Here is a 24,625-nt window from a genome sequence, read left to right on the forward strand (position 1 = left end):
ACTACAAGTAGTGGGCGACCTGTACGATGATGGAACCTTGTTACACTATGGGGAGTTGCAGGAGAGATTCGGGCTCCCACGAGGGCACTATTTAATTCATACTGTCCTGATAGCAGCCACACAAAAGTATTGGGAAGGGGGACTGTTGGAACCGCCAGTGAATTCAGCATGCCAATATGTAGTAATGGCGGCGGGCACCTATAAAGCTGTCACCTGCTTATATAAACGTGTGCTGGGGGAGGGCTTGCTACCGCTGCAGAAATTACACGACCAATGGGCAACGGATATTGATAGAGACATACTGGACCTGGCCTGGTCGCAGTTAGTCAGAAGGGCGTGGAAATGCACTAGAAATGCTAGATTTCAATTGATTCAATTTTTCATACTGCATAGGGCTTACCTCACCCCTGCAAAGATCAACCAATATTTTCATTTGGACACAGCGCAGTGCCCCCGCTGTAGACTTGTGGACGCGGGCCTTTTACACATGTTATGGGACTGTCCACAATTGGGGACATATTGGGCTGACGTAATGGCGTTATTATGCAATATTACGGACCGGCAGGTTACACTGGACACGGTTACATGCCTATTACATTGGTTCCCCCATACTAGCAAGACTAAAATAACGAGCAAGTTCATCGACTTGGGACTGGTATTGGCTAAAAGGGAAATCACACTCCACTGGAAAGATGCGGGAGGGCCGACTTTCGCTAGGTGGAAAGCTGCGCTACTTACATGGACGGGGAGTGAGAGTGTAATTCGGCTGCAACAGGCCCAGAGGTCCCGTAATGAGAAGGCACTGGATGCAGCCTTGGCGTGGGAGGCCCTAGTTATTGAATTGAAGGCAGTAGATGAGGACTCTGGATCAGAACTAAGTGAGCATTCGGGAGGTGGGACTTAACGGATGATCGCACCTATATGGGAAATGGAGTAGATGTATATACCCCCCCTTTCCTAATGTAGATATGTTTTTATTTTTTGTTGTCATTATATAGTGGTATATGGATAGTACCCTGTACAGTTATGTTGCTCAAACTGATTGCAGAGATAAGTTACGCTGTCCTAAGTGACACGCCGGTGGGGGAGGGTGAACTGTGGGAGGGACTGGGAGGGAAGAGTAGATGATTTCAAGCTATATAGCTCTACAGCACGTGTATACCTCTGTTGCAGATGGCTTCCTTACTAGTATTCTAGGGGTGTTGAGGCTATGTAGGTGCTGATTCATGGTCGACTGATATTAATCCTGGCCTTTACATTGTTTGTATTACTATTTGCCGTATGCTGTGATAATTCTTTGCGATGACATTGAAGAGCCTGCCCGACTGTAAATTACTACTGGGCTGTTGTTTGTGGTTGAAAATCAATAAACAGATTTAAATTATTTTTTTTTTTACATGGAGAAGGCCTCTACCCCCATTCTCACAAAGTTTTTGGCCCACTCTTTCTCTTCCTCTGCTGAGCCTTCTGCACTCCGTTGGGTGTTTTGCAAGGTAGTCGGACGGATTTCTTGCCCCAGTGCTGGATATGACTTCGAAGGTGTACAGCTGCAGTTGTCTCAGCGGGGGATGTCTGGAAGTGCTGGCAAAGAGCAGAAAAAGTGGTTAGTGTTTCATGATCACTCTGAATTGCCTTCCACAGAGGCAGAGATGGAAGTGAGAAAAGCCCCCATCGGATGGCCAGGGCCTCTTTTTGGATCTGGGCATAGCAGGATTCCCTCTTGGTTAGGGCGTGGCTGGTGTATGTTATAGGAACTCGCATGCCTATGCTCTTCTCTTGCATGAGCACTGCTCCAAGTACAACTGGTCTGACATCAACAATCAGTTGGGTATTGCCTTGAGGATTGAAGTATGCTATCAGCAGGGCGTCCTTCACTTTTTGAAATGCTACATTTTCCTGGTTGTCCTAGCCCCAGGCCATGTTGGTTCTCGTACGTGCCCTCAGATCGTGACCAGGTTCAGCACAAACCTTCCACTGTAAGTGCCATTCTCAAGGAAGCTTCTGACTTCTGTGGCATTGCAAGGCACTGGTGCGTTCTGGAAGGCATCTGCCTTCTTGGGCTCCACTTCAGGCCCTCTCGGGAGAAGATGTTTCCAAAGAACTCTATTGCTGATCTGAAAAAGGAGCACTTCAGCTTGTGTAGTGTCTGGCCATAGCTCTCTAGATGAGTCATCATGGGCCTGAGCTACTGGTGATGTTTCTCCAGTGTTGTTGAGCAAATCAAGATGAAACCACTTATGTTCAGAACTCCGGCTAAGCCTGGCAGCATCTCCCTGATTGAGTTCTAAAAAATGTCTACAGCCAAATATGTGTCAAAGTTCAGACACTGGTACCTTCTAAAGCCAAAGTGGGTGGAGAAGGTTGTTATATAGCGGTATGACTGGTCCAGTTCCAGCTGATTGTAGCAGGCATTTAAATCAAGTTTTAAAAACCACTGGTTGGCATTCAGATTGGCTCTAAAATTTTCCATGGTCTGTGTGAGGTGAAACTCTGTGCAGATGGCTTTATTTGGTAGCCTCATATCCACTCACAGACAAATAGCTCCTGGCTGCTTTGGGTTTGGTGCTACCACCAATGAGGACACCCAGGGAGTTAGTCCCGTAGCCTATGGAATCACGGCTTCTCTTTCCAATTTGTGGAGTTTCTCCTCCACAAGCGGGCATATGTGAAACAGCACTTTTCTGTGGTGTAGGGCAACTGGCTTCAAGGACATGTCAATGTGTAGCTTTACTTGCATCAGTGTCTATTATAATGAATCTGCCATGAAGATAACCTTTGGTTAATGTTCCATGATCGTTTAGGATCAAAAGTAAATAGTGGATCTCTACCTTGATCCACATTTGTTATAGCTGAAGTGTCTGGCTAATAATGCTGGTCCTCTCCACCATGGTTTTCCCTGGAAAAAAACCTTGTGGTCCTACCAGCTGTAGTAAGATTTCCCATTGACCCCGGCTCTGTTTGAAAATGTACATCTTTCTCAAATGTAGGGTCCCCATGTACTGCCTCCTGCATCTGTGTGGTAAGCTGGTTGTAGAGGAGCCCAGTTGAATTAACACATGCTGCTGGGATCTTCCAGAGATCTGAGCATCGCAGGTTTTAGTCCCTAGTGGGTGTAACGAGGTGGGTATGCCTCTGAATTTGATAACATTGGATTTATTGTTGATTTACCACTCGTATATGCTACAGAACCCACATGTAAACATCATCGACACATTTGCTAATCCAAATGTACTCTCTAAAGTTGCAAATATGTAAATACTTAAGTGAAATTGTTAACGTTCAATTTCTTGGATTTCCAATTACAAAGAAAATGTATTTTTCCATAATTAGAGGCTTTCTAAATTCACACCTTCTAAGGTTTTTTATAGATCTGGAATATTATAAAGGTTACTTTACTTTTTCAGATCTTTCCATTGTCAGTACCCACATTCATATACATTCTTACATTCATATATAGTTTTCATCACTTCAGACACTCATCTGAAGGATAAAAGCATATTTGTATGTGATCCTATTTCTCTAAGACAATTAAAATAAAAGACTAAGAAGGGGTAATTTGCGATTTGGTTAGATAGGGTTAGGATATCAGCTGTAAATCGATTTATGTGCTGCTCCACCAAACCTAGGGTTCAATCAAGCAATCAATCAGGGAATTACTAAGCACACTACTCACCTGTGAGGGTCTCAACGCATTGGGGGGCCAGGAGGGTGAGGGTAAGCAGCTCCGGTCAGTCGAAGAGCCAGGTCTTGAGGGTCTTCCTGAAGATGTGCAGAGAGGGGGTGCGTCTGATGTCAACGGGGAACTCGTTCCAGCTCTTGGCCACGATGTAGGAGAAGGCAGTTCCTTGAAGGTTACTCTCTTCTCAACGAAGAGGCAGTGGAGGTCTCGCAGGTGTTTTGTGATGTGTTTTTATCGAGGGATGCAGAGCACGAGTCTGGCTGCCGTGTTCTGTTACGGTCTGGAGTTTGCGGAGCAGAGACTTTTGGCGATTGGAAATACGCAAGCAGTATTATTTTCGGAGCTTCATAACGAGCAACATTTAAGTCCATCTTACAGATCATCTACACTATCAGAAGTGAAGGGGAACACTCGAGTTGCTCTCCCTCGTGAGACCAGTGCTGCATCTAAGGCCATCTGATAGGTCAATTACAATTTCAGGGATCACAGCTTTAAAAAGTTCAATATATTTGGCTGAGATCCATTAGAAGAAGGACATCGTTTTTTACCCAGAACTTCTGTCCAGAGGCCAGGAGGTTATCCTAACCAGAAGTAATATCCTAAAACTCTTTAAAACCCTCCCGGGTCTTAACTCAATCTGCTCCACTGATATTGGAGGACACCCTTTAGCCCCCACAAGAAGGAGAAAATGATTAGAGCACATTGATCATGTTCACAAATAGTAAAACCGTCACATGCTTGAAGGACAATACATGCTGCTCGCAGAATAAGGGATTGAACTAACTGTTCCCTCTGAACTAAATATCCAGCAGCACTTCTGGAGGTTCAAGAGTCTAGTTTGGTGGAGGGTTAAAGAAGGTGAGCAGGATGAATCCTCTTCTAAAGCCAGCTTCTTTTTGCAAGGTGCAATCGGCTGTGAATTGAACCAGTGGCTGGACCTTAACTTGAAAGTGTCCACCACATCAGACACAAGGGAGAGTTGCACTAGGCTCCATTCCACCATAAATTTATGGTAAAAGAAGATTGTAGTTGGTTGCCTAGAGCACTACAGAATAGATCATAACTGACCACTCCCCCGTAATAATTTGCTTCACAGGAATATAGCTCTGTGCTCATGCAAAATTAGGGGCTCTAGACAAACCTGCAGAACCCAGAGACATTACCAATGTTAAAAAAGTTAGACAATGTGTGCGTCCAGGAAACGTGGACAGTGGAGACATCGTCATTGGAAGATTTCACTGAATATTTTCATCATACAATTAATGTGGATGCTATTGAAGTCTTAGTCAGATTGCATGATATCTTAATACTTCAGCTAAATTGTATAAAGCATCAACCGGCTACTTATTTAAAGTCTATTATAATATGCACTATTTATGTTAATCCCAAAACATGTAACAAAAAGGTTACAACAGAAAAGCTGATAACAGCTAATGAGGAGAATATGAACAAAAATCCAAATGCAATGTGGATTATCACAGGAGACTAATTCTTTCCTATTTAATTGTGACAGAGAGCCTGAATTTCACGACACAGATGATCTATATTGGAATATTCCCTCAACTGTATCTGCAGAAATTAAGTTGGATAACAAGAGAGATTCTTAGTCCAAATCTCGACCTGCGAATCTTGAATGGAGGATCCAAATCTGATGGACCTGCTGTCTACACTCATGCTTACCCGCAGCAGGAAGCCATTTTGGATTACATGTGGGGAATGACTAAAGATTCTAGGTATATCATGGACTTCGTTTTCATCCCCACTTTAGTAAGAGACCACTGTCTCCAAAAGATAACGTTATCTTGGGAATAGCGTTTCATCTGCCACAAAGAATGTTAAGTCCCTCGGCTGAGTTGAATAGCCAATGAACCTGATGAAAAGGGTGCACCATTGTATCCAGAATTTTTTTAAATTTTAAGACATATTGAACATAATCTGTCAGCTGCTACAGCTCAGAGACTCTTTATTGTGTTTTAACCTATTCATTGTCTTTGGTTGCAGTGTGATTTGGTTTTATTGTACATTTGTTATGTGACTGAGCAGATGATTTGTGTTTGTGATCTGCTGTTCATTTGTAATGGTTTTCATTACTGTAGCAATAAAAATATACTTACTTCACTTGTCTACATTTTGGAACAGTAGTTTCCGATTGCATGATGCTATGTTGAAAGGTGCATAGTTAGTAGTTTCCAATTGCATGATGCTATGCTGAAAGATACATAGTTCAGTCTCTCTATTTCTAGACGTTCACTGCAATGCACCCTGGAAGCTCGGGTTTCTCGCTGACGTGCCTTTGAAGAGATCTAGGCAGTGCATTTAGTGAGTTTCAATCTCTTTTGGCATGGTATACAGCATCAGAACATAGGTAAAGAGTCTAGTACTAGGCCTATTGGCCATTTGAGATGCGATATTTTGTCCTGCGATAAAGAATTCAGGGAAACACCTCCATTGACTTCTCAGGCCACAAAACAGCTAAAGCCCAGTGCCGTTTACAGATCATGACCATGGGCTCTGAACTTTCTGGTCTACAGTGTGTACTTAAAACGTTCTTGTGGTCTTTATAGACATGTTTTCATGACATTTTCCATGTGTTTCATGTATCAAGGAATGTACAACAGACATAGTGCGTATCCTTTGTTCTGTCTGTTACATAAATTCAACCAAGTATTTTGAAATTAACAAAACGGTCTTGAAAGGGAGATGCTTCCTGGGCCTTGACTAAGACAATCTTATTGGTCTTTGACTTTACAGGAAAGTTGAGTTTGGATCTTCCTGTACTGGTAATATGAAATATTCTTCTCAGGATATCGAAATTCATGGGCTTAGGGTAGTGACTTGAGGATACCTCTCATTCAAATGGAAATTCACTATCCGTCTCCTGAGTCTGGTGTGTGAAGGTCCTTGCAGGATGTAGATGCCATGAATTTGCTAGGCAGGACAGTTTTCAAGATGTACTGTGCCAAGTGGTTTTGCTCTTTCCCCTCCAGTTCTTTCCTCTGGATGAAATGGAAATGGGTGATAGCGTATGCTGAGATATTGCTGAAAACTGCCATGCAGCAATCATGGCTTGCTTTCATGCATGATGTTGTCTTCGATCATTTGTTCACCTTTAATCATAATGGTGGAGTCCCTCTTCCTTTGAAGTATGTCCACTGGTGCCTTCATATTTCTAATGTCAAGTTTTTTTTATATAGGGCTGCATTGTTTTGATTGCTGCATCTCCTCTGATATTAGTTGATTTATTCTTGGACAGTGTGTTTATAGAAAGCAAGAGTTTTTTCTGATGCTGGTGTTGCTTGTATTTCATGTATCTGCTGTAGGTAGCTGGCAGTTGGGCTTTGTGTATTTCTCCCAGACAGTGAAATAAAGGACCATAGGTGTTAGCAGGATGGGCCATTTCTGACTTGATGAGGGGGAAGAGCTGTCACCTACCACCCTTGCACATTACAAAGGCTCTGCCTGAGGAAATGTTAGACCACCACACTGACTGAGGGTGATGTACAACTGAAACAGCATGGTTAGTAGAAGCATATCACGAAATAAGATGTATGGATGGAACCCCACCTGAACAGACAGGGAATGTTACATTGAAATGCTACCCAGGAACATATACAAACAAGAAATGACATGAGAATGTATTGTTGATACCCAAATGCAAATAAAATATGTTTTAAAAAGAAAAAAAGGCTCTGCCTGAGCACATTCAATAAGGGGTTTGCCACTAGTCCATTGTGACCCCAGACAATCTGGGGCCAGGACAGGGAGGCAGGAATTTCCAAACAACTCTGAGGATGGTAACCTCAAGCTCCTTCTCCTTCTTCAAAGGGATCACCAGGTATAAATGTTGGACACTCAGACCCAACTTTTCAGTACACCTTTGGACCTGTGGAAAACTCATAAGGACTGCTTTGCTGCTCTGCAAGAAGGACTGCTGCTCTGTTGCCCTGTTGCTATGCTTCATGTGTGAAGGAATGGACTTCCATCTTGAACCCAGGGTCACCAGAGTGACTCCACGGGCTGGTTGGCTGGCGTCCTGACCAAAACCTCAAGGGCAGAAGGCCTCAACCACCTTCAACCCAGAACCTGGACTCTGTCTGCTATGAGTCCTACCCCTCAAGTGATGCCACCCCAGTCTTGGACAGTTGGAAGTGGCTTAAAGATGTTCTGCCGACCCTGCTGTGGTCCCAGCAGAAACGATGCAGCGCTGTGCATCGCCTAACAAAACTCTACATCAGAACTGCTGTGCATCTCCGATGCAGGACTTCTCATCACAGCTTCATTGCAGCCATCGCTGAATAGATCATCCTCAACACAGGCCTTCGCATCGCAAGCCCCTCGTTGATGAACTCCTCGACGATGTCACATGACTCTGCATCGCAAGCCCTGCAACTTCTTTGGAACCAGACAGTGCATGACACATATTCGATGCAAGACTTCGCATCGCAAGCCCCTCATCAACAGCATTGTCAAAGATTGCAGCCATGCAGCTTTCCATATCTCCACACCAGGACCTCTAATCACTTGTGCTCTATGATGCATCCTTCAAGCAGGATCTCGTAACGCTCCGCAACCAGAATTTAATGCACTCTTATTCAGCGGGCGTAACTTGGTCTATGTATCTGGCTTGCTCTCCATCATGGTCAGCCTGAACTTGTGACTTTTTCCCAGTTCTATGCGACCAGATTACTACAGTTGGTGCTTTGTGCCTCTAGGCACTATTTTTACCTAAAATATTGAAATTGCATATCTCTTGTTCTACTGATCAGATGTTTATTGTTGTGGTCTCAAATATTTATTGAATTTTACTCTATTTCTCTCGATTGGTGTGGTATATTTCTTGTGTTGTGTTTTCACTTTATTACTATTTGAAGTGCTGCATAAATACTTTACACATTCCCTCTAAGTTAAGCCTGACTGCTTTTCTGCCAAGCCACCATAGGGTTAAGCACAGGTTTATTTGGGGTTTGCTTGTGTATTACCCTGACAGAGATTGTGGTTCCTGCTTGAGTAGGGCTACACCTACCTCAATTAGTAACCTAATTTCCAACACTGCTGTTTTCTCGAGTCTTGTTAAAGCTGTCTTTCTATGTCTTTGATCTATAATGGTCTGAAAAATAGGCTAATGCTGGCAATATTCTGTGACCATTGGGTGTCTGTGTATCACCTATTAACATAGCTTCCTTTATTGTATAATGAAGCAAGAGTTCCCAAGTGGAGTGATTTATGAGAATATATGATTAATAATCAATTGCCAAAGGAGTCCGTCAAGGACATGGAATTTTTGGGAATGCATTAATTTTGCAAGGGTGTGTTAATTGAATTGATTGCAGAAATATCCCGATTCCTGTCAGTCCTAGGTTTCTACCTTCCTCCTTCAAGTACATCACTATTACATCACTTTTTTCAACCACTGTGATATTGCTGGGGCATTGCAAAGAGACATTTTGGAGATAGGTCACATGTAATACTTTTTACAGTTCATATTCTTCATGGTTAATATTGCACAAACATCATTTATATATAATGTTTATGGTTGTAGAAATATTCAGCTCAAAGTGTTGTCTCAAATGTTTCTGTTTCTGTGACTTGATAAGCACCTAAGGAATAAACAATGCAAGAACTGAAAAGAAAGGTGTAATGTGTGCTTATAGTCACCAATATAACCCCATTTTGTAGATACTTTCCTTCCCTCAAAGACTGAGGATGTGATGATGTACGATTAGGCAAGTCGTAAATAGAGGGTGCAATTTGACCACTGACTTTTTGGCCCCCGTGTAATAGGTCAAACAGTCAATCAATCAATCAGGGGTTTATAGAGCACGCTATTCACTCGCGAGGGTCTCAAGATGCTGGGGCGGGGGGGGGGGGGGTGCAGCTCCGACTCAGTCGAAGAGCAGGGTCTTGAGGTCCTTCCTGAAGGTGTGCAGGTTCGGGGAGTGTCTCATGCGGACTGGGAGCCCGTTCCAGGTCTTGGCTGCAATGTAGGAGAAGGACCTTCCTCCTGCTCTGCTTCAATGGATGCAGGGGATCTCTGCCAGGGTGACGTCGGCGGATCGGAGATTCCTTTTGGGTGCTTGGAAACGGGCTCTCTAGTTGAGGTATTTGGGTCCAATGTTGTGGAGGGATTTGTAGGTGTGGATGAGAAGCTTGAAGGTTATTCTCTTCTCGACAGGGATCCAGTGTAGGTTACGGAGGTGTTGCGTCATGTTTTTGTGATGAGGTGTCCCGAGCACGAGTCTGGCCACGGCGTTCTGGATGGTTTGGAGCTTGTGTAGGAGGGTCCTGTTGATGCCGGCATAGAGGGTGTGACTGTAGTCCAGTCTGCTGTTTATGAGTGTGTGGGTGACAGTTTTTCTGTGCTCGGGGGGGGGGATCCATTTGAAGGTCTTTTGGAGGATCCGGAGTCAGTTGAAACTGGTGGAGGCGACAGCGTTAATCTGGAGGGTCATGGTGAGGGAGGACTCAAGGATGATGCTGAGGTTCCATGCGTGGTTGTCGTGGTGGGAGGGCTTACGAGGGCGGAGGGCCACCACGTGCTGTCTCAAGCGGAGGTCGAGGGTCCCAGGATCCTTAACAGTAAAATGATCAGGCTCAGAGTGACCTCTGTAATGAATATTAATTAGGCAGGTTGCTTTTTTTGCGACTAGTGCCCTGCAAAGGACATCAGACCATCATTTCTGCGTTCACATTCCCAAATTGGAAATATTCTTTTTTAATAAGCCCCTGTTCCCTAAAGCAACAGGGGGTGCTTTAAAATAATGTTTGTTTAGGACCACTGCCTGCTTCCAAGCAGCCACCCTATGCAATCCCCGAAGGTGAAGTGGCCCAATAGGTCTTGCTTCCCCTTTGTGAAAGAGTTCTCACCTCTTCTTAGGTGCCGGAAACTTTTCAGTGGATTGCGACTCTTTCGTTCGTCTTCTCGATTGCAATTAGGCATGAATGGCAAACCAAAAAGGCATTTTGTAACTGCAAACCTTTTGAAATCCTCTATGGAGGAGGAGAATATTAAAAAATGAATGTTCTGTTAGGTAGTGTTCGAAATTATTGTTGCCAATGAGGTGACACTTTTGATTTTTCAGCTTGTTTAATATTGAAAAAATTCAGAGTTTGTTAATGAGCATTCCTGTCACAGAATTTCAGAAGCTTTAGTCAGGTAAGTGGTGTATTTGTAGGTCATATGTCGTTCACTGTTTTTGTGTGGAAGATAAGAAACCTTGAACTGTTGCTCATGCATGTCAGTCTTCATGGCCAGGTACAATTGTCTTGCTACTGTATCCACAGAACAAAACACGCTTCGATCTAGTGAAGATAAAATATCCAGAAGAAACGTATTGGGAGGATGAAAAGAGTGCTGCTGGAGAAGAGTACCCTGACGCTCTGAAAGAACTCCTGACCAGCAACTTCTCCCCCTGGGCTTTGGAGGAGATCTGGAGCCCTGACGTCCAACAACTGCGGGAAGCATCAGTAGATGCCCCACAGCTAATCAGCGAAGCATTTATCTTCTTACAGTTCAAGTCGTTGAGAATCGTGGATAAAGAAGTAGGTACAAACTGATTCATTTTTTTTAACCATTTTTATTCAGTTTTATTACAGCACAGGTTTATGCGTACATACAATGCCAGATTCATCAAAGACCCGTTTTGCGAGTCTTTAATAGCGATTCATAAGGAATCGCTATTAAGGACTTGCAAAACGGGATTCATGTAGGAATTGCAAAAAATATTGCGATTCCTACCTGTTCCTTATTTGCGATTAGCAAATTGCTAATCGCAAATAAGGAATAACTCCCCATGCATTCCTATGGGCCTACAGGCCCATAGGAATGAATGGGGAGTTATTCCCTATTTGCGATTAGCAATTAGCTAATCGCAAATAAGGATGCGATTTCAAGGGTGCAGGGGTGTCCAAAGGACACCCTGTAGCACCCCTGAAATGTAATCTACATTGGTGTTGCGCACACACATGTCCAAAGGACATGTGTGTGTGTAACATGCAACTTAGAAAAATGCATTTAAATGCATTTTTCTAAGTTTTTGCTATTTACCACGAGGTCTGACCTCTCGGTAAATAGCGGCCCAAAATTGCATTTTCGCAATTTTAAAATGCTTCATGAATTGCATTTAAGGAATCTCAAATAGAGATTCCTTAAATTCAATTCTTCGCAAATGTGCGAATTCTTAAATAGCGAATTTTGCATTTGGGATGATGAATCCCAAATACAAAAATTGCACTCGCAAAAGGCAAGATTCTGAGAATCTTGCCCTTTGCGAGTGCAATTTAGCTTGATGAATCAGGCGGTTACTTCTTCGATGTATCCAGTGTGTTTTATTAATTACATACACTGTATTAAGACATGTTTCAAGCTATATCACTTGCTTTTTCAAAGCTGATGTCCACCAGTAACTTAAATAAACAAAATACTACAGTAAAATCTAAAAACAACCAGAAGCAATGCACTCAAAGTTTACTCAAAGTTAAGAAGGCAATAACTTCCAATAGCTTGAGAATAATGAGGCATCAGGAGTAAAAACTCTGTTCCCTGAAACCCTTAAATCCAAGACATCCCAAATGTTTAACCAAAGTTCTTTGTTAAAACAACTTCCTTGTGGGACTCTCTCTCACATAAACTATGAGCTGCTTCCACCTTCCTGCCATTCAGGAAATAAATTAAAAACGCATATACTAGGGATGGGGGATCAATTCCGCTCTGCTAGCTGAGTTGGCAGAGTTTTGCCACAATATGCTTGTAATAATGAATTCCGGCAAAACTCTGCCATCCGCCACATAGTGGAGTTTTTTCTTGCACACTGTTCGTTGGAGAGCACAAGCAAGAATTGACACCCATCTGGGTGAATTTCGGGCACTAGGACAGCACCCACTGAAATGTTCTGAACGCGACAGTCCCGACCGCTTGCTGTGAGAAAGTTCCGCTTGTAGAGAATAAGCTGCCACTCAGGCTGAAAATCTACTCAAGTGGCAGCTAAGAAACAGCACCCTCTGGCCCATTGCGTGGTAAAGTTCACATTGATTTTGCAGCATTGATCAAGCTCCCAGTGCTAAAAATGAGCACAACGTACCAATTACGCTGCTTGCGGAACTCAACGGAATCTTGCAGAGTTTTTGTGTAATGTTGCAGCATTCGCAAGTTACGCTCACCCCTATTATTTATATTTATCTGAATGATCATGCGCCCCACTAAACCAGGCATCAACCTACTCTGCCATGCTATTACTCTAATTGGTTTGGTTTCCCTGTTGTTTTCCTGGGCAATTGTTGGTCCTCTCATTTGTATCTCTTCAGTTTACTGTGAAGCACAGTAATACCCAAAAGTGAAAAAGCGCTATATAAAACCATTAAACATCCACAATCTGAAACACTCATAATGAAACATGTAACAGTGGGTGATAACGGAGCTCACTGAATTGATAGAAGAATTATTTAAATATAACTTATAAAGCTTGTGCCTCTATTGCGTGGTTTTTTTAAAAACACGTTTTATTTGTCAAAACATTACATATGATGCAGAGCTCTGTGACCCAGAAGCTTCTGCCGCATCAATATACATCGATTGAATTTGACCATTTTCATGTATTTTCAGGAGAAAATTAAGAGCAATAAAAAAAAAACTGAACCCTAAAACTGTAACACCTCTAACCCACCCCCCAGCGCACCGTTAACCATTCCAGAGCAACACACATTGCTGACTGCAATTGTTCAATTGTAACATATCAGTACCTACGAGGCAGCTGTCCTGCCGAACATCCATAGGAAAGGAGATAAAAAGAACAAAGGAGAAAAGGAAAATAATAACAACAAGTGGGGCGGTCATTCTGGGTCTCAGTGCCGGTCCCCCTGTGGCAGCTCGAGCTCCAGGCCACGGTAGTCTGCCCATCGCTTCCAGATCTTGAAATGTTTTCGGGGGCACCCCTGGCCACAAAGATTGGGGTCTCTAGACCCATACAGAAATCTAGACCATTTTTCCAGGCAGAGACAGAGCTCTATTGCCTGTTTAACTCCTACTTTATTCCTTAAAGTGCATCTGAGAAGATGGGATTCCACGTAGACGGCCTTACTTTATGCATCAGAGGTCCAGTGACGTAGATGCAGCCCTTCCTCTTAAAGTAAGAAGCATGCAATACGATTAGTTTATTAGTTGAGAGCACCAGCTTTAATGTCACTAATGTTCCTTAGCACAAAACCAGGTAAAATGTGTTCGGAATGATTAAATGTAAATTCACATGTACTGTGACATTAAACGTGACATTATATACAATATGTTTCAAATTAGTTCCCCTTAGAAACAGTGCATTATTATTTTCCATTCCCTCACAGGTGGAGGAAGTCGATCAGAATTTATTGAAGTTTCTCAATTTGGAAGAACTGATATTAAGTGCCAATAAAATCAGAACAATAAATTCTGGTAATCTCCCAAGAAAACTAAAGGTATGGTATGTACGTAATGCCTTCTGAATCAGAGTGCCTGTTTCACATCAGTTATGGTGTGTTTGTTTTACATTGTTATTTTCCAAGAATCAAAGGCGGAGATAGAAGTATTGAGAGTGAATCCACTCACCTTCTAAATGTAAACAGAAAATCAAAGTGAAGTGGAGCACCTATAACACCTCTCCTAACCAGGGAATCCTTTAGGATTTTTAAAAGGACTCTCACCCGCTAGAATTCACTAAAGGCATACTTCATCATCGAGTCCCCACCCAGGACACCTGGGGGTCTTTTATAATGGCCGGCGGATCGCCACTGCCCGTATGGCAGTGGTGATCCGCCCACCATTATTCACTGCCTGCCTCCCATTTCCCCGCCATATTAGTATGGCAGGGGGGACCCCGGCAGACGGAAAGACAGTCCGCCGGTTTTCCGCCTCTCTAACAGGTGACCGCCATCCATATCAAGATGCAGGTGGTGGTGATGTGCCTTTCCATGGCGGCGTTGCCCCTTGGAAATGCATGCAGTGTCTGCATGTGGGAGCCCGTTGCGGGCCCCCAGGGTTTTGGGAGGGTGGGGGCGCCTATGGTACGCCCCTGCATTAGCATGCACAACGGGGCAGGCACCGTACGGTGCCTACCATGTTGTGCATGCAAATGCACAAATGCCTTTTTTACATTGCGGCGGGTGCTGCTGAAAGCACCGCCAGCCGCAATGTAAAAAATGCGGGATGCGCCCGCCAGTGTGGCGGGCGCATCCTAATTGGTATTGGGGGACCGGCGCACACATAGCGGGCGGTCCCCTTTGCCGATACGATGGCGGGCGGACTTTGTCAATGGGGATACATTAATGGTCCTCTGCATCTCAAACAAGAACGGCCACTACTTCTATGCTTCATCACTGTACTGTGTTTGCATAATGCACCTCACCCTTTCATAGGCTGGCACGCTTTGGATCGGTACCAACTGCCTCTCCCTTCTCTCCCCATTAGTGACTTTCCTCATAGCTTTGCCATACACACTCGCAGGTACTAGTTGGCTCCATAGCACGTTTTCTGCATCTGCCCCCATTACACACACCAGTTTACGGCCACAGACTGAACTCACTGCCCTGCACCCCATTTCACCCTGGTCTAGCGTGGTATGACTGACACCATATGCTGGACCTGGAACATCCGCGGTCTTAATGATCATCGCAAGGCCAGGCTCATTCACTCTCACCTACTCTGGCACAAAGGTGACATATGCCTATTACAGGAAACCCACCTGCTGCTGGTGACTTCTACTAGACTTCAATTGCGTTACTGGGGGGAATCACACTCCTCTTTTTATTCCTCCTTTTCCCGGGGTGTGTCTATCTTGATAAGGAGGGGGCTCCCATGGAATACAACTCATGTTCTTACTGACCCTGAAGGACGCTACGTCATTTTGCATGGCTCCCTATTGTCCCAACCTATGATGATTGCTGCTGTGTATGGCCCTAACTCGGACAACCCTGACTTCTTTACTCACATTTGGCACCTAATTTCATCCTTGGGTCCCACAGCACTTCTTTGGGGGGAGACTTCAACGTCACACTTTCAGCAGTCTTGGACCGCTCTGGCCCCTACTTATCCCACCCTCGCTCCACCGCTCTCCTTCAGTCAATACTCACCAACAACTCGTTATATGATGCATGGAGTCATATGTGGCCCGAGGCTAGAGAGGGCATTTGTGTCACCGGTGCCCGCGGTTGCTGGTCCCTCCCCCATGATGTTCTAACTTGGTTAACCTCTGCTAACAACTTGGCACATACTCTTTCTGATCATGTGCCAGTCCAGCTTCGTCTCCGCCTTCCCCACTTTCCTCAGCGTGCCTTCACCTGGCGGCTTCCTCCGAACGCTCTCCGTGACTCCGTCTTCTGCGACGAGATCCAAACCGCAATCTCTAACTATTTTGACTTGAATGTCGGCTCTGTAGATTCAGCATCCACTTTGTGGGAAGGCTTCAAGACTGTGATCCGCGGCAAGTGTATCTCTAAATAATCTGGTGTCCTTCGCTCCATCCGCTTGAATCTGAGATTCATGCTTTGGACGCCGCTCATGCAACCCACCCAAGCTCTGAGACTCTCGCTCGTCTGCACGAAAAACATACGGAATTCACTAAGGAGGCTAACCGGGAACTCTCGTTCCTTGGCAGGGAAGCCCGGGCTCACCATTTTGGCAATCGTGAGAGCAATCGGCCTGGCAAGACCCTGGCCAACCTCCTTCGTCCCCCTCGTGCTGCGTTGTATATCACGGCCCTCCAGGACGGTGGCCCCACCAGAACCACCTCCCCTGAGGAAATTAAGACTCGATTTACGGATTACTACTTGCAACTCTATACTGCGGTCTGGCTCGAGGACTACCATCGTAAATTCTTTGATGAGCCCTTCTCTAAAGAAGAAATACTCGCTGCCATAAATAGTTTACCCAGTGACAAGGCCCCTGGTTCAGATGAGTGGCCTTTTTTATTCTTTCTTCTACCGCGCTTCGGCTTCAGCAACATCTTTATTCACAAGATATCACTCCTCTACACCAGCCCTTCCGCCCGCCTTCGAATCAACGGTCAGATTTCTGATCCTATTTCGATTGGGCGCGGAACTCGGCAGCAGTGCCCGCTTTCACCTATGCTCTTCGCTATTGCGATGGAGCCCCTCACCGCCGGCTCCGGCAACACCATACTCAAAGGGGCATCGGCTTCTCAGCCCGTGCTCTTCTGGTCTCTATGTATGCGGACGATATTACGCTGTATGTCCGCCATCCCCAAGAAAACCTCAGCCCTCTAGTGCGTGAGATAATCCGGTTTGGTGGTCTCTCCGGCATACAGGAGAACTGGAGTAAGTCTGTTCTGGTCCCGCTCACGGATGCCACCAAGCCATTACCTCTGAACTTTCCTTTCGTATGGGCCTCTGGCCCCACTCGTCACTGGGTATTTGGCTGAGCAGGGACTTGGATGATCTATGGCGCGCCAACTTCGGACGTGCAGTGGATTGGCTTGAGTCTAAAATACCTCAATGGAATCGGCTTCCCCTGTCTCTGGCCGGTCGCATTGCAATCGCCAAGAAGGTGGTCCTCCTGAAATTCGTTTACCTCTTTTTGAATATCCTCATACCACTAACTGCTCATTTTTTTCATAAACGCCACTCCTTGATCATATCTCTCATCTGGGCCGGTAAGCAACCCAGGATTGCCTACAATATCCTTACTCTCCCAATTTCGGTTGGCGGCATGGGTGCTCCCAACTTCAAACGTTATGCCTTATGCCTTATGCGCCCAGGCAATCTTCTTGCACTTTTGGATTCACCCCACCCCTTATCAGCCGCATGTTGCGGTCGAGGCTGACCTCGCGGCCCCGTGGCCGTTGAATACCACCCTGTTCGCCCTGGCTGTTCGCCCGCGAGCTGAGGTGGACATGGTTGAGACACTGCGCTGGGCCTGGCTGGGACTGCGTCGCCTCTCCAATTTCCCTATGCTATCAGCTAATACTATGCTGATTGTACGTCACCGTACCTTCCCTCCACTCCAACCATCTGGCATGTCCAAGCATGCCGCCCAACTGGGACTGGCGACACTGGCGGATCTATATCCTGGAAATACTTTCCATTTTCTTCCAGCTTCCTCTGGTCCTCTGGACACTTTGCTCTTTTATCAGTTGCGGGCGATCTGTATGGAGTTACATCCCACGTTTCCCCAGCCTCCTTTGTCCATACCCACTCTCGACTTCATTTATTCCTTCCCCACCCCCCAGAAGCTGGTAACCAAACTATATGCAATCACCCTGTCGACCGCCTCCATTTCCACTGATCGCGCCCGAGTGGGGTGGGGTGAGGATCTTTGTAAGGACATATCCCAAGCCGACTGGCTCAATTGCTGCAATCAGACATAAAAATGGTCTCCCAATTATCGCCTCCGTCTTATACCCTATAAATACTTACACAGGGTAGATCGCACCCCCGCTCAGCGACATAAACTGGGACTCATCCCTGATGACAGTTGCCTGCGCTGCTCAGCCCCTGCTGCAGATTTCACTCATTTGGCTTTGTTGTGCTCGAGGGTGTCTGATTTCTGGCGGGAGGTTTGTGCAGCTATCTCTGAGATTACCTCTACACTGGTTAAGCTTGACCCACTGTTGAGCTCGCTGGGCTTTGTTAAATTCTGTCCGGATGCCTCTCGCTGACTGGTCGCAATGTTGCTTGTTCTTGCGCGGCGTAGGGTGGCCATGTGTTGGGGGCGCAGACCGGCACCTAAGTTTGCCCAATGGCTTGAAGATGCCTTTAGATGTCAGATACTACTATTGGAATTCTGGGACCTTATGCCTGCAAGATCTCGTCCTCTTGACATATGGGGCTCCCTGGTGATGTACCTTCATACCTGTTCACACCCTAGCCAGACTGCCTCCCCAGCGCTCCCCGCCGGCACTCCGCCCACGGCGGCCGCCAGTGCTGGTCAGTAACCGCTTCCTTCCCTGTCCCCAATGCTCTTGAGCTGTGCCTGTTCCCTCCTCTAAGGTGCTGACACTATACTATGCAGTTATATATGGCTTAATGTTGCGTTTGCCGTATTGTACTAGATAATGCCTTTGCCTGATCGGTCTATTTGTGACGTGCTTTGTAAATGATCTACTATGTATGATTCTCTGATTTGATGCAAAATTGTTTCCTGGTAATTCTGAGAATTTTTCAATAAAGGTTTTGAAAAATCAAAAAAAAAATATTGAGAAATGATAACAGGATGTCCATTTTATTAGACTGGTATTGTAGGGCATTCGCTGATAGTTGCAACGTCTTTAAAAGAGTTGTCTAGATGGTGACCATTTGCGATTCTTCTTCTGGCCCTAGTTTTGCTTTAATGCTTTGAGTACTTTCTATTTGAGGAGAACTCTGAGCATACAAAGCTACAATCTCCTCTCATTCCCGAGTTCTGTGGTAAATGTAAATTGTTTATCGCCTGGTCCTTTTCCAAGACTTGTGGCCTGAATGCACTTGGGTGTTTGCAGGAGCCTGTGTTGAGCCTCTGACAGAAGAGGGGTGTATTGGATGCAGTTGTTTGCAGTTGTTTTGCGGTATGCAGTAATCCCAGGGCTATGCTATCTGTACTGGAATAGAAAGTTGTGATAAGAGGCTTGGCAGAATGATTTGTAAGTGGTTCGGTGGCACACATTCAGTAACACATTTGTCTGGGCACCCTTCGGTATCACTACAGGTTTCTGCGTTTGACTGTGGCCATCTAAAACTTGTCTATGTAGCAGGCCCAGCCAAACATGAATCTTGGCCCTCACAGTGACAGCTTAAAGGCAAATAGAAAATGGCCACTTTAATTTAAAACGTTAATCCGAACATTGTTTTCCTTCTCGTTCTGGGAGGTGAGTGATTGGGTTTGGTCGGTTCACTGGTAGTTTATCGATGACAAAAAACATTGATGTTAAAAATATTGAAAAAATATATAGGGGCCGATTCCAGTTCGGGGCGGAAGGGCACCGAACGCGATCCGGCCAGAAAAACTACGATCCGTACGCGTGTTTTCCGCCCGACTCGTACAGCTGTACGAGCGAGCAAGTGCGATGCGAGCTACGTGAAAATCATCGACCGAGTCATTTCCGGGTCCAAACCGCTCTGTACGTCTCAGCCGTAAGCTAACCGTGGCGTGCAATGGATGCGATATACGACCGAGCCAATACGATGCATGCATCGGACAGCCGGTACGAGCCGGAGTGTTCGGCTCGCTAATCGTCCGGGAGGTTGCCTTTGGGGGTCCGCGTCGGACCCCCTGTCACCTGCAGCCCTATGACTCGGACACAGGGGGAGACCTAAGGGTCCCCCAACACAGATATGTACGGTGCGGATGGCACTGATGCGTACCCACTGTAGGGGGCGCCCTTGCGCGAGACGTACCCATTCAGTTAATGGGAGCCCATGTACGCGCCGTACGACCGGCTCCCATTGACTTTTATGCGAGTCTGACTGAACCGAGTCCGGCAGCATACGGCTGCATCACACTTGCGCTGGCGGGCTGCAGGACTTCGGCTCGGTCTGAAACACTCCGAATCCGGCTCGGTCGGAGAGCTTTTCGACCCAGATCGGAATCGGCCCCATAGAATACAAAAATATCGACACAGGTACAAGTACAAAAATATTGAATAAAAAATAGTGAAGTAAAAAATAGTGAAGTAAAAAATATAGATGTAAAAAATATTGATTAAAAAAAAAAATATATATATATATATATATATAAAAATAATATATATTAAATATATTAAATATTAATATTAATCTTAACAACATAAATAAAATGTAATATACATTTTTACAAAATATTACAAATAAACTTAATTACAAAAATTAAAACACAAACATAATAATGTATACATATATACTTTAAAATATTTAATATTATATTTAATTTATTTTAACTTTAAAATTATAGAAGAAAAAATATATCTAGATATATAATTTAAAATATAAAAAACATTCTAGAATAAATTAAAACATAAAACCATGAAAACATATTTACACTTAAATACCCGAATATAATCAGTGCAACAGTAGAAAAAGTGTTGGATAGCAGAAAGATCAAAATTACTATTCCCACTCTGGTGAGTGCAACAGTAGGGAAAGTGTTGGATAGCGGAGGGGAAAAATTACTATTCCCACTTCAGTGAGTACAACAATAGGGAGAGTGTTGAATAGCGGAGGGGTAATAATTACTATTCCACTCCAGTAAGAGCAACAGTAGGGAAAGTGTTGGATAGCAGAGAGGTAAACATTACTACTCCCTCTTTACTGAGGGCAACAGTAGGATAAGTGGGATAAGTGTAGAATAGCAGAGAGGTAAAAATTATTTATATATATATATATATATATATATATATATATATATATATATATATATATATATATAATAGAATAATATATATTAAATATATAAAGTATTAATATTAACAAAATAAATACAATTCAATATATATTTTTACAAAACATTACAAATAAACTTAATTAAAAGAATTAACACACAAACATAATAATGTATACATATATTTATACTTTGAAATAATCAATAAACTATTATCTTTAATTTATTTTAAATCTTTAAACTTATAGAAAAATAAAATATATATATAAAAAAATTAAAAATATAAAAAAAAGCATTCTAGAATAAAATAAAAGATAAAACTATGAACAAATATTTACACTTAAATAGCCCAATATAATCAGTGCAACAGTAGAAAAAGTGTTGGATAGCAGAGAGATCAAAATTACTATTCCCACTCCGGTGAGTGCAACAGTAGGGAAAGTGTTGGATTGCGGAGAGGTAAAAATTACTATTCCAACTCCAGTGAGTGCAACAGTAGGGAAAGTGCAGGATAGCAGAGAGATCAAAATTACTATTCCCACTCCTGTGAGTGCAACAGTAGGGAAAGTGCTGGATATCGGAGGGGTAAAAATTACTATTCCAACTCCAGCGAGTGCAACAGTAGGAAAAGAGCTGGATAGTGGAGGGGTAAAAATTACTATTCCCACTCCAGTAAATGCAACAGTGGGAAAAGTGTAGAATACCAGAGAAAAAAAATACTATTCACTCTCAAACACTTAAAAAAGATCTATATGTAACAAAACAAACTGAAATGAATAAACAATATTTAAAAAACATCTATATATTAAACATATAAAAAGCACACATATTACATTATTAATTACATATAACAAAAACCTACAAATATTATATAAATAAAACAATAAATACATTTACAATAAAATTATTCTATTAAACTAGAAAAAATTTGAAACAAAAAAATTAATAAAAACATAAATATATTTATTTTATTTCTTACCCTATGACACCACACCAATTACAAAACATTTCTACGTTTTTAATTTATTTACATAATTCACTTAATTAATAATCAATTAAAAATATTAATAATAAATAATCAATGATTGACTACACACACTTTAACACTACTATCCATAACACACACCTTAATTAAACTATAAAATATTAAAACTTATTTTAAAACAAAAAATATTACTATTAACAACTAATAATTGAATACTTAAAAGTTCTTTAATACCCACCATTTACCCCTTTACAAGTAAAAACAACACACAATCACCCAAAATAAATATCAAATAATTAACTTTAATTAACAACTATATATTAATTAATTAATCACAAATTACTTTCCACCCTTTATTCTTATAAACACCACAGCACACACCTAAAATTAATTATACAAGTACCATAATTAATTACCAATAATTAATTAAAATTAACAACCAATTATTAATTCATCAATTAAAAATAAATTACTTCCCACCCTTCCCACCCTTTACACCTATACCAAACACAAAACAAACCTAAAACCATTTACATAATTACCAACATGTATTACAAATTACTTAATTAAATTTAATTAACAACCAATTATTAATTCATAAATTAAAAATACATTACTTCCCACCCTTTACACCTATAAACACCACAACACACACCTAAAATTAAATACAAAATTACCAAAATTACCAACAAATTATTTAATTAAAATTAATTAACCAATTATTAATTCTTAAATTGAAAATAAATTACTTCGCACCCTTTACACCTGTAAACACCATAAAACACACCTAAAATTATTTACACAATTACATAAAACAGGACCGCCGGCCATAAGGGCGGGTGCCCCTTGGGGGCAATTAGGATTCGCCCGCCACAGTGGCGGGCGCATCCTGCATTCCTGTCATTGTCCGCCCGCCAAAATGCCAGGAAGGCACTTTGTGCACTTCCATGCACAACCTGGCAGGCACCGCGCGGTGCCTGCCATATTGTGCATGGAACAGCAGGGGGGTACCATAGGTACCCCCCATGTGCACCACCCACCTCCCGGAGTCCCTGGGGGCCCGCGACAGGCCCCCGCAGTCTATTCCCGCATGCCTTTCCGCACCCATGCTAATATGGATGGCGGTGTCTAGCAGACACCGCCACCATATTAAACCCTTTTCCGCCCGGTCAACTCGACCTGGCGGAAAAGCGGCGGACTGTCTTTCTGTCCGCCACGGTCCCCCCCACCATAGTAATATGGTGGGGGGAAATGGGTGACGGGCGGGGTCGGATCACGGGCGGATCGCCACCGACATGCGGGTGGATCGCCACCGCCATGCTGGCGGTGGCGATCTGCCCGTGATCCTAATGGGCCCCTAGGTCTCTGCACCGGCCTGGTTTTTTTTTCACATGCACCCCCCAATCACACATCTGCAATTAGAAAGGTGGGCTGTGTCGTGCAGGTACAGTGGGGCATGGCGAAGGGGGCAAATTCTTTCTTTAGCATTGGCTGCATGGAAATTTCCTTTTCTATTCAGTACTCTAGAAAATAATTTTATTTATCCTAATTTACCTTTCCTGACCCCTCCAGCTGCTTATCAGATCGGGCTGTGAGGCAGAGTTCTATGAATTGAGTAGGAAAGAAAATGTATGACTATTTGTTCTATTTTTTAGCATCTGCAAAGAACCAGCAAGGCACATACTTTGTATATGCTTAAATTAAATCGTTTTCATCATTATCATGGTCATGGATCCAAGAAAACAATAAAAGTGTCCAGATAACTGGCGAATAATGATCCTGCTGGATGGTGGCTGATATGGGGCTGGGGCCCAAGGTCAGGTCTGAGATCAGGTGCAAATGAGAGGGATGGTAGAAAAGTGGATAATCGAGCCGGTAAGTACTTGTGTTGAATCCTGGCCTGCTGGAATTTGAAGGTTTGCTCTTAGGTCCAGACATTGCTCTTACTTTAAAATAACTCTCTGCATGCTCTCTATACACACAGAATCAATCTGTTGTATCATGGTGACTGTTTGCAAGTAGATATGACATAATCTAGAGCTAGTAGGTTACCTCCAGAAGCAACAAATTGGGCCCGCAGTGGCCCACCCTTGGCCCCTTAGGCTCACCCAAATAGGAATTGCTGGAGCTGGGCCTGCTATGTAGGGACAACTGGTGGCAGCAGCGACTTTGGTGTAGCGTGACAAGCTAGACAGGCAGAGCTGAAACGGCCAGGGAGGCACAGGGCCACAAACTGCACTGCGATCTATGGCCGCTGCTCCTGCAGTTCCTGCTGCTTCCCATAGCGCAGACACCCTAATAGCACATACACCGCCTGGAAGCCTGCAGACCAGGAAGCTGGCCAAGTTGTCGGTAAGCCAGTAAAGCTGAAGCATGGCTCTCATCATGACCTGCCCTGACTCAGCGCTGCTTCCCCTCAGTGCCACTTCGCTGCTTTCTTCTCTAGGTGAGAGGGGGCAGAAAGAAGTGGCAGAAATAAGAAGGTAGCCGCAGGTGTTAACACTGGGTGTGGGTGAGTTGGATGTGGGCAAGAGCTTTATGAGTGCAGGAGCATCTCCTACCTCTGGGGGCAGGGGGTGTTAGGTTGATGCATCCCTAATGCACTGCGGCACTTTGGCTCCGAGTAGCTGGCTTTGGGCCCCTGGCCAACTAT

The 24,625-nt window shown here is 43.8% G+C and overlaps 1 protein-coding gene across 2 annotated transcripts in view; it reads left to right on the forward strand.

The window, feature by feature from the left end:
* The window catches only part of LRRC43 (leucine rich repeat containing 43), a 265,731-nt gene that overhangs the window by 54,368 nt on the left and 186,738 nt on the right, over positions 1–24,625 (forward strand). For both annotated transcript variants that reach the window (XM_078667557.1, XM_078667556.1), the window contains exons 2-3: positions 10,961–11,218; positions 14,012–14,122. In XM_078667557.1, the coding sequence (XP_078523683.1) occupies positions 10,961–11,218; positions 14,012–14,122 (369 nt within the window). The remainder of the gene's footprint in view (positions 1–10,960; positions 11,219–14,011; positions 14,123–24,625) is intronic.

This window comes from Lissotriton helveticus, chromosome 11 (assembly GCF_964261635.1).
Source record: "Lissotriton helveticus chromosome 11, aLisHel1.1, whole genome shotgun sequence".
In the NCBI taxonomy this organism is placed as follows: Eukaryota; Metazoa; Chordata; class Amphibia; order Caudata; family Salamandridae; genus Lissotriton; species Lissotriton helveticus.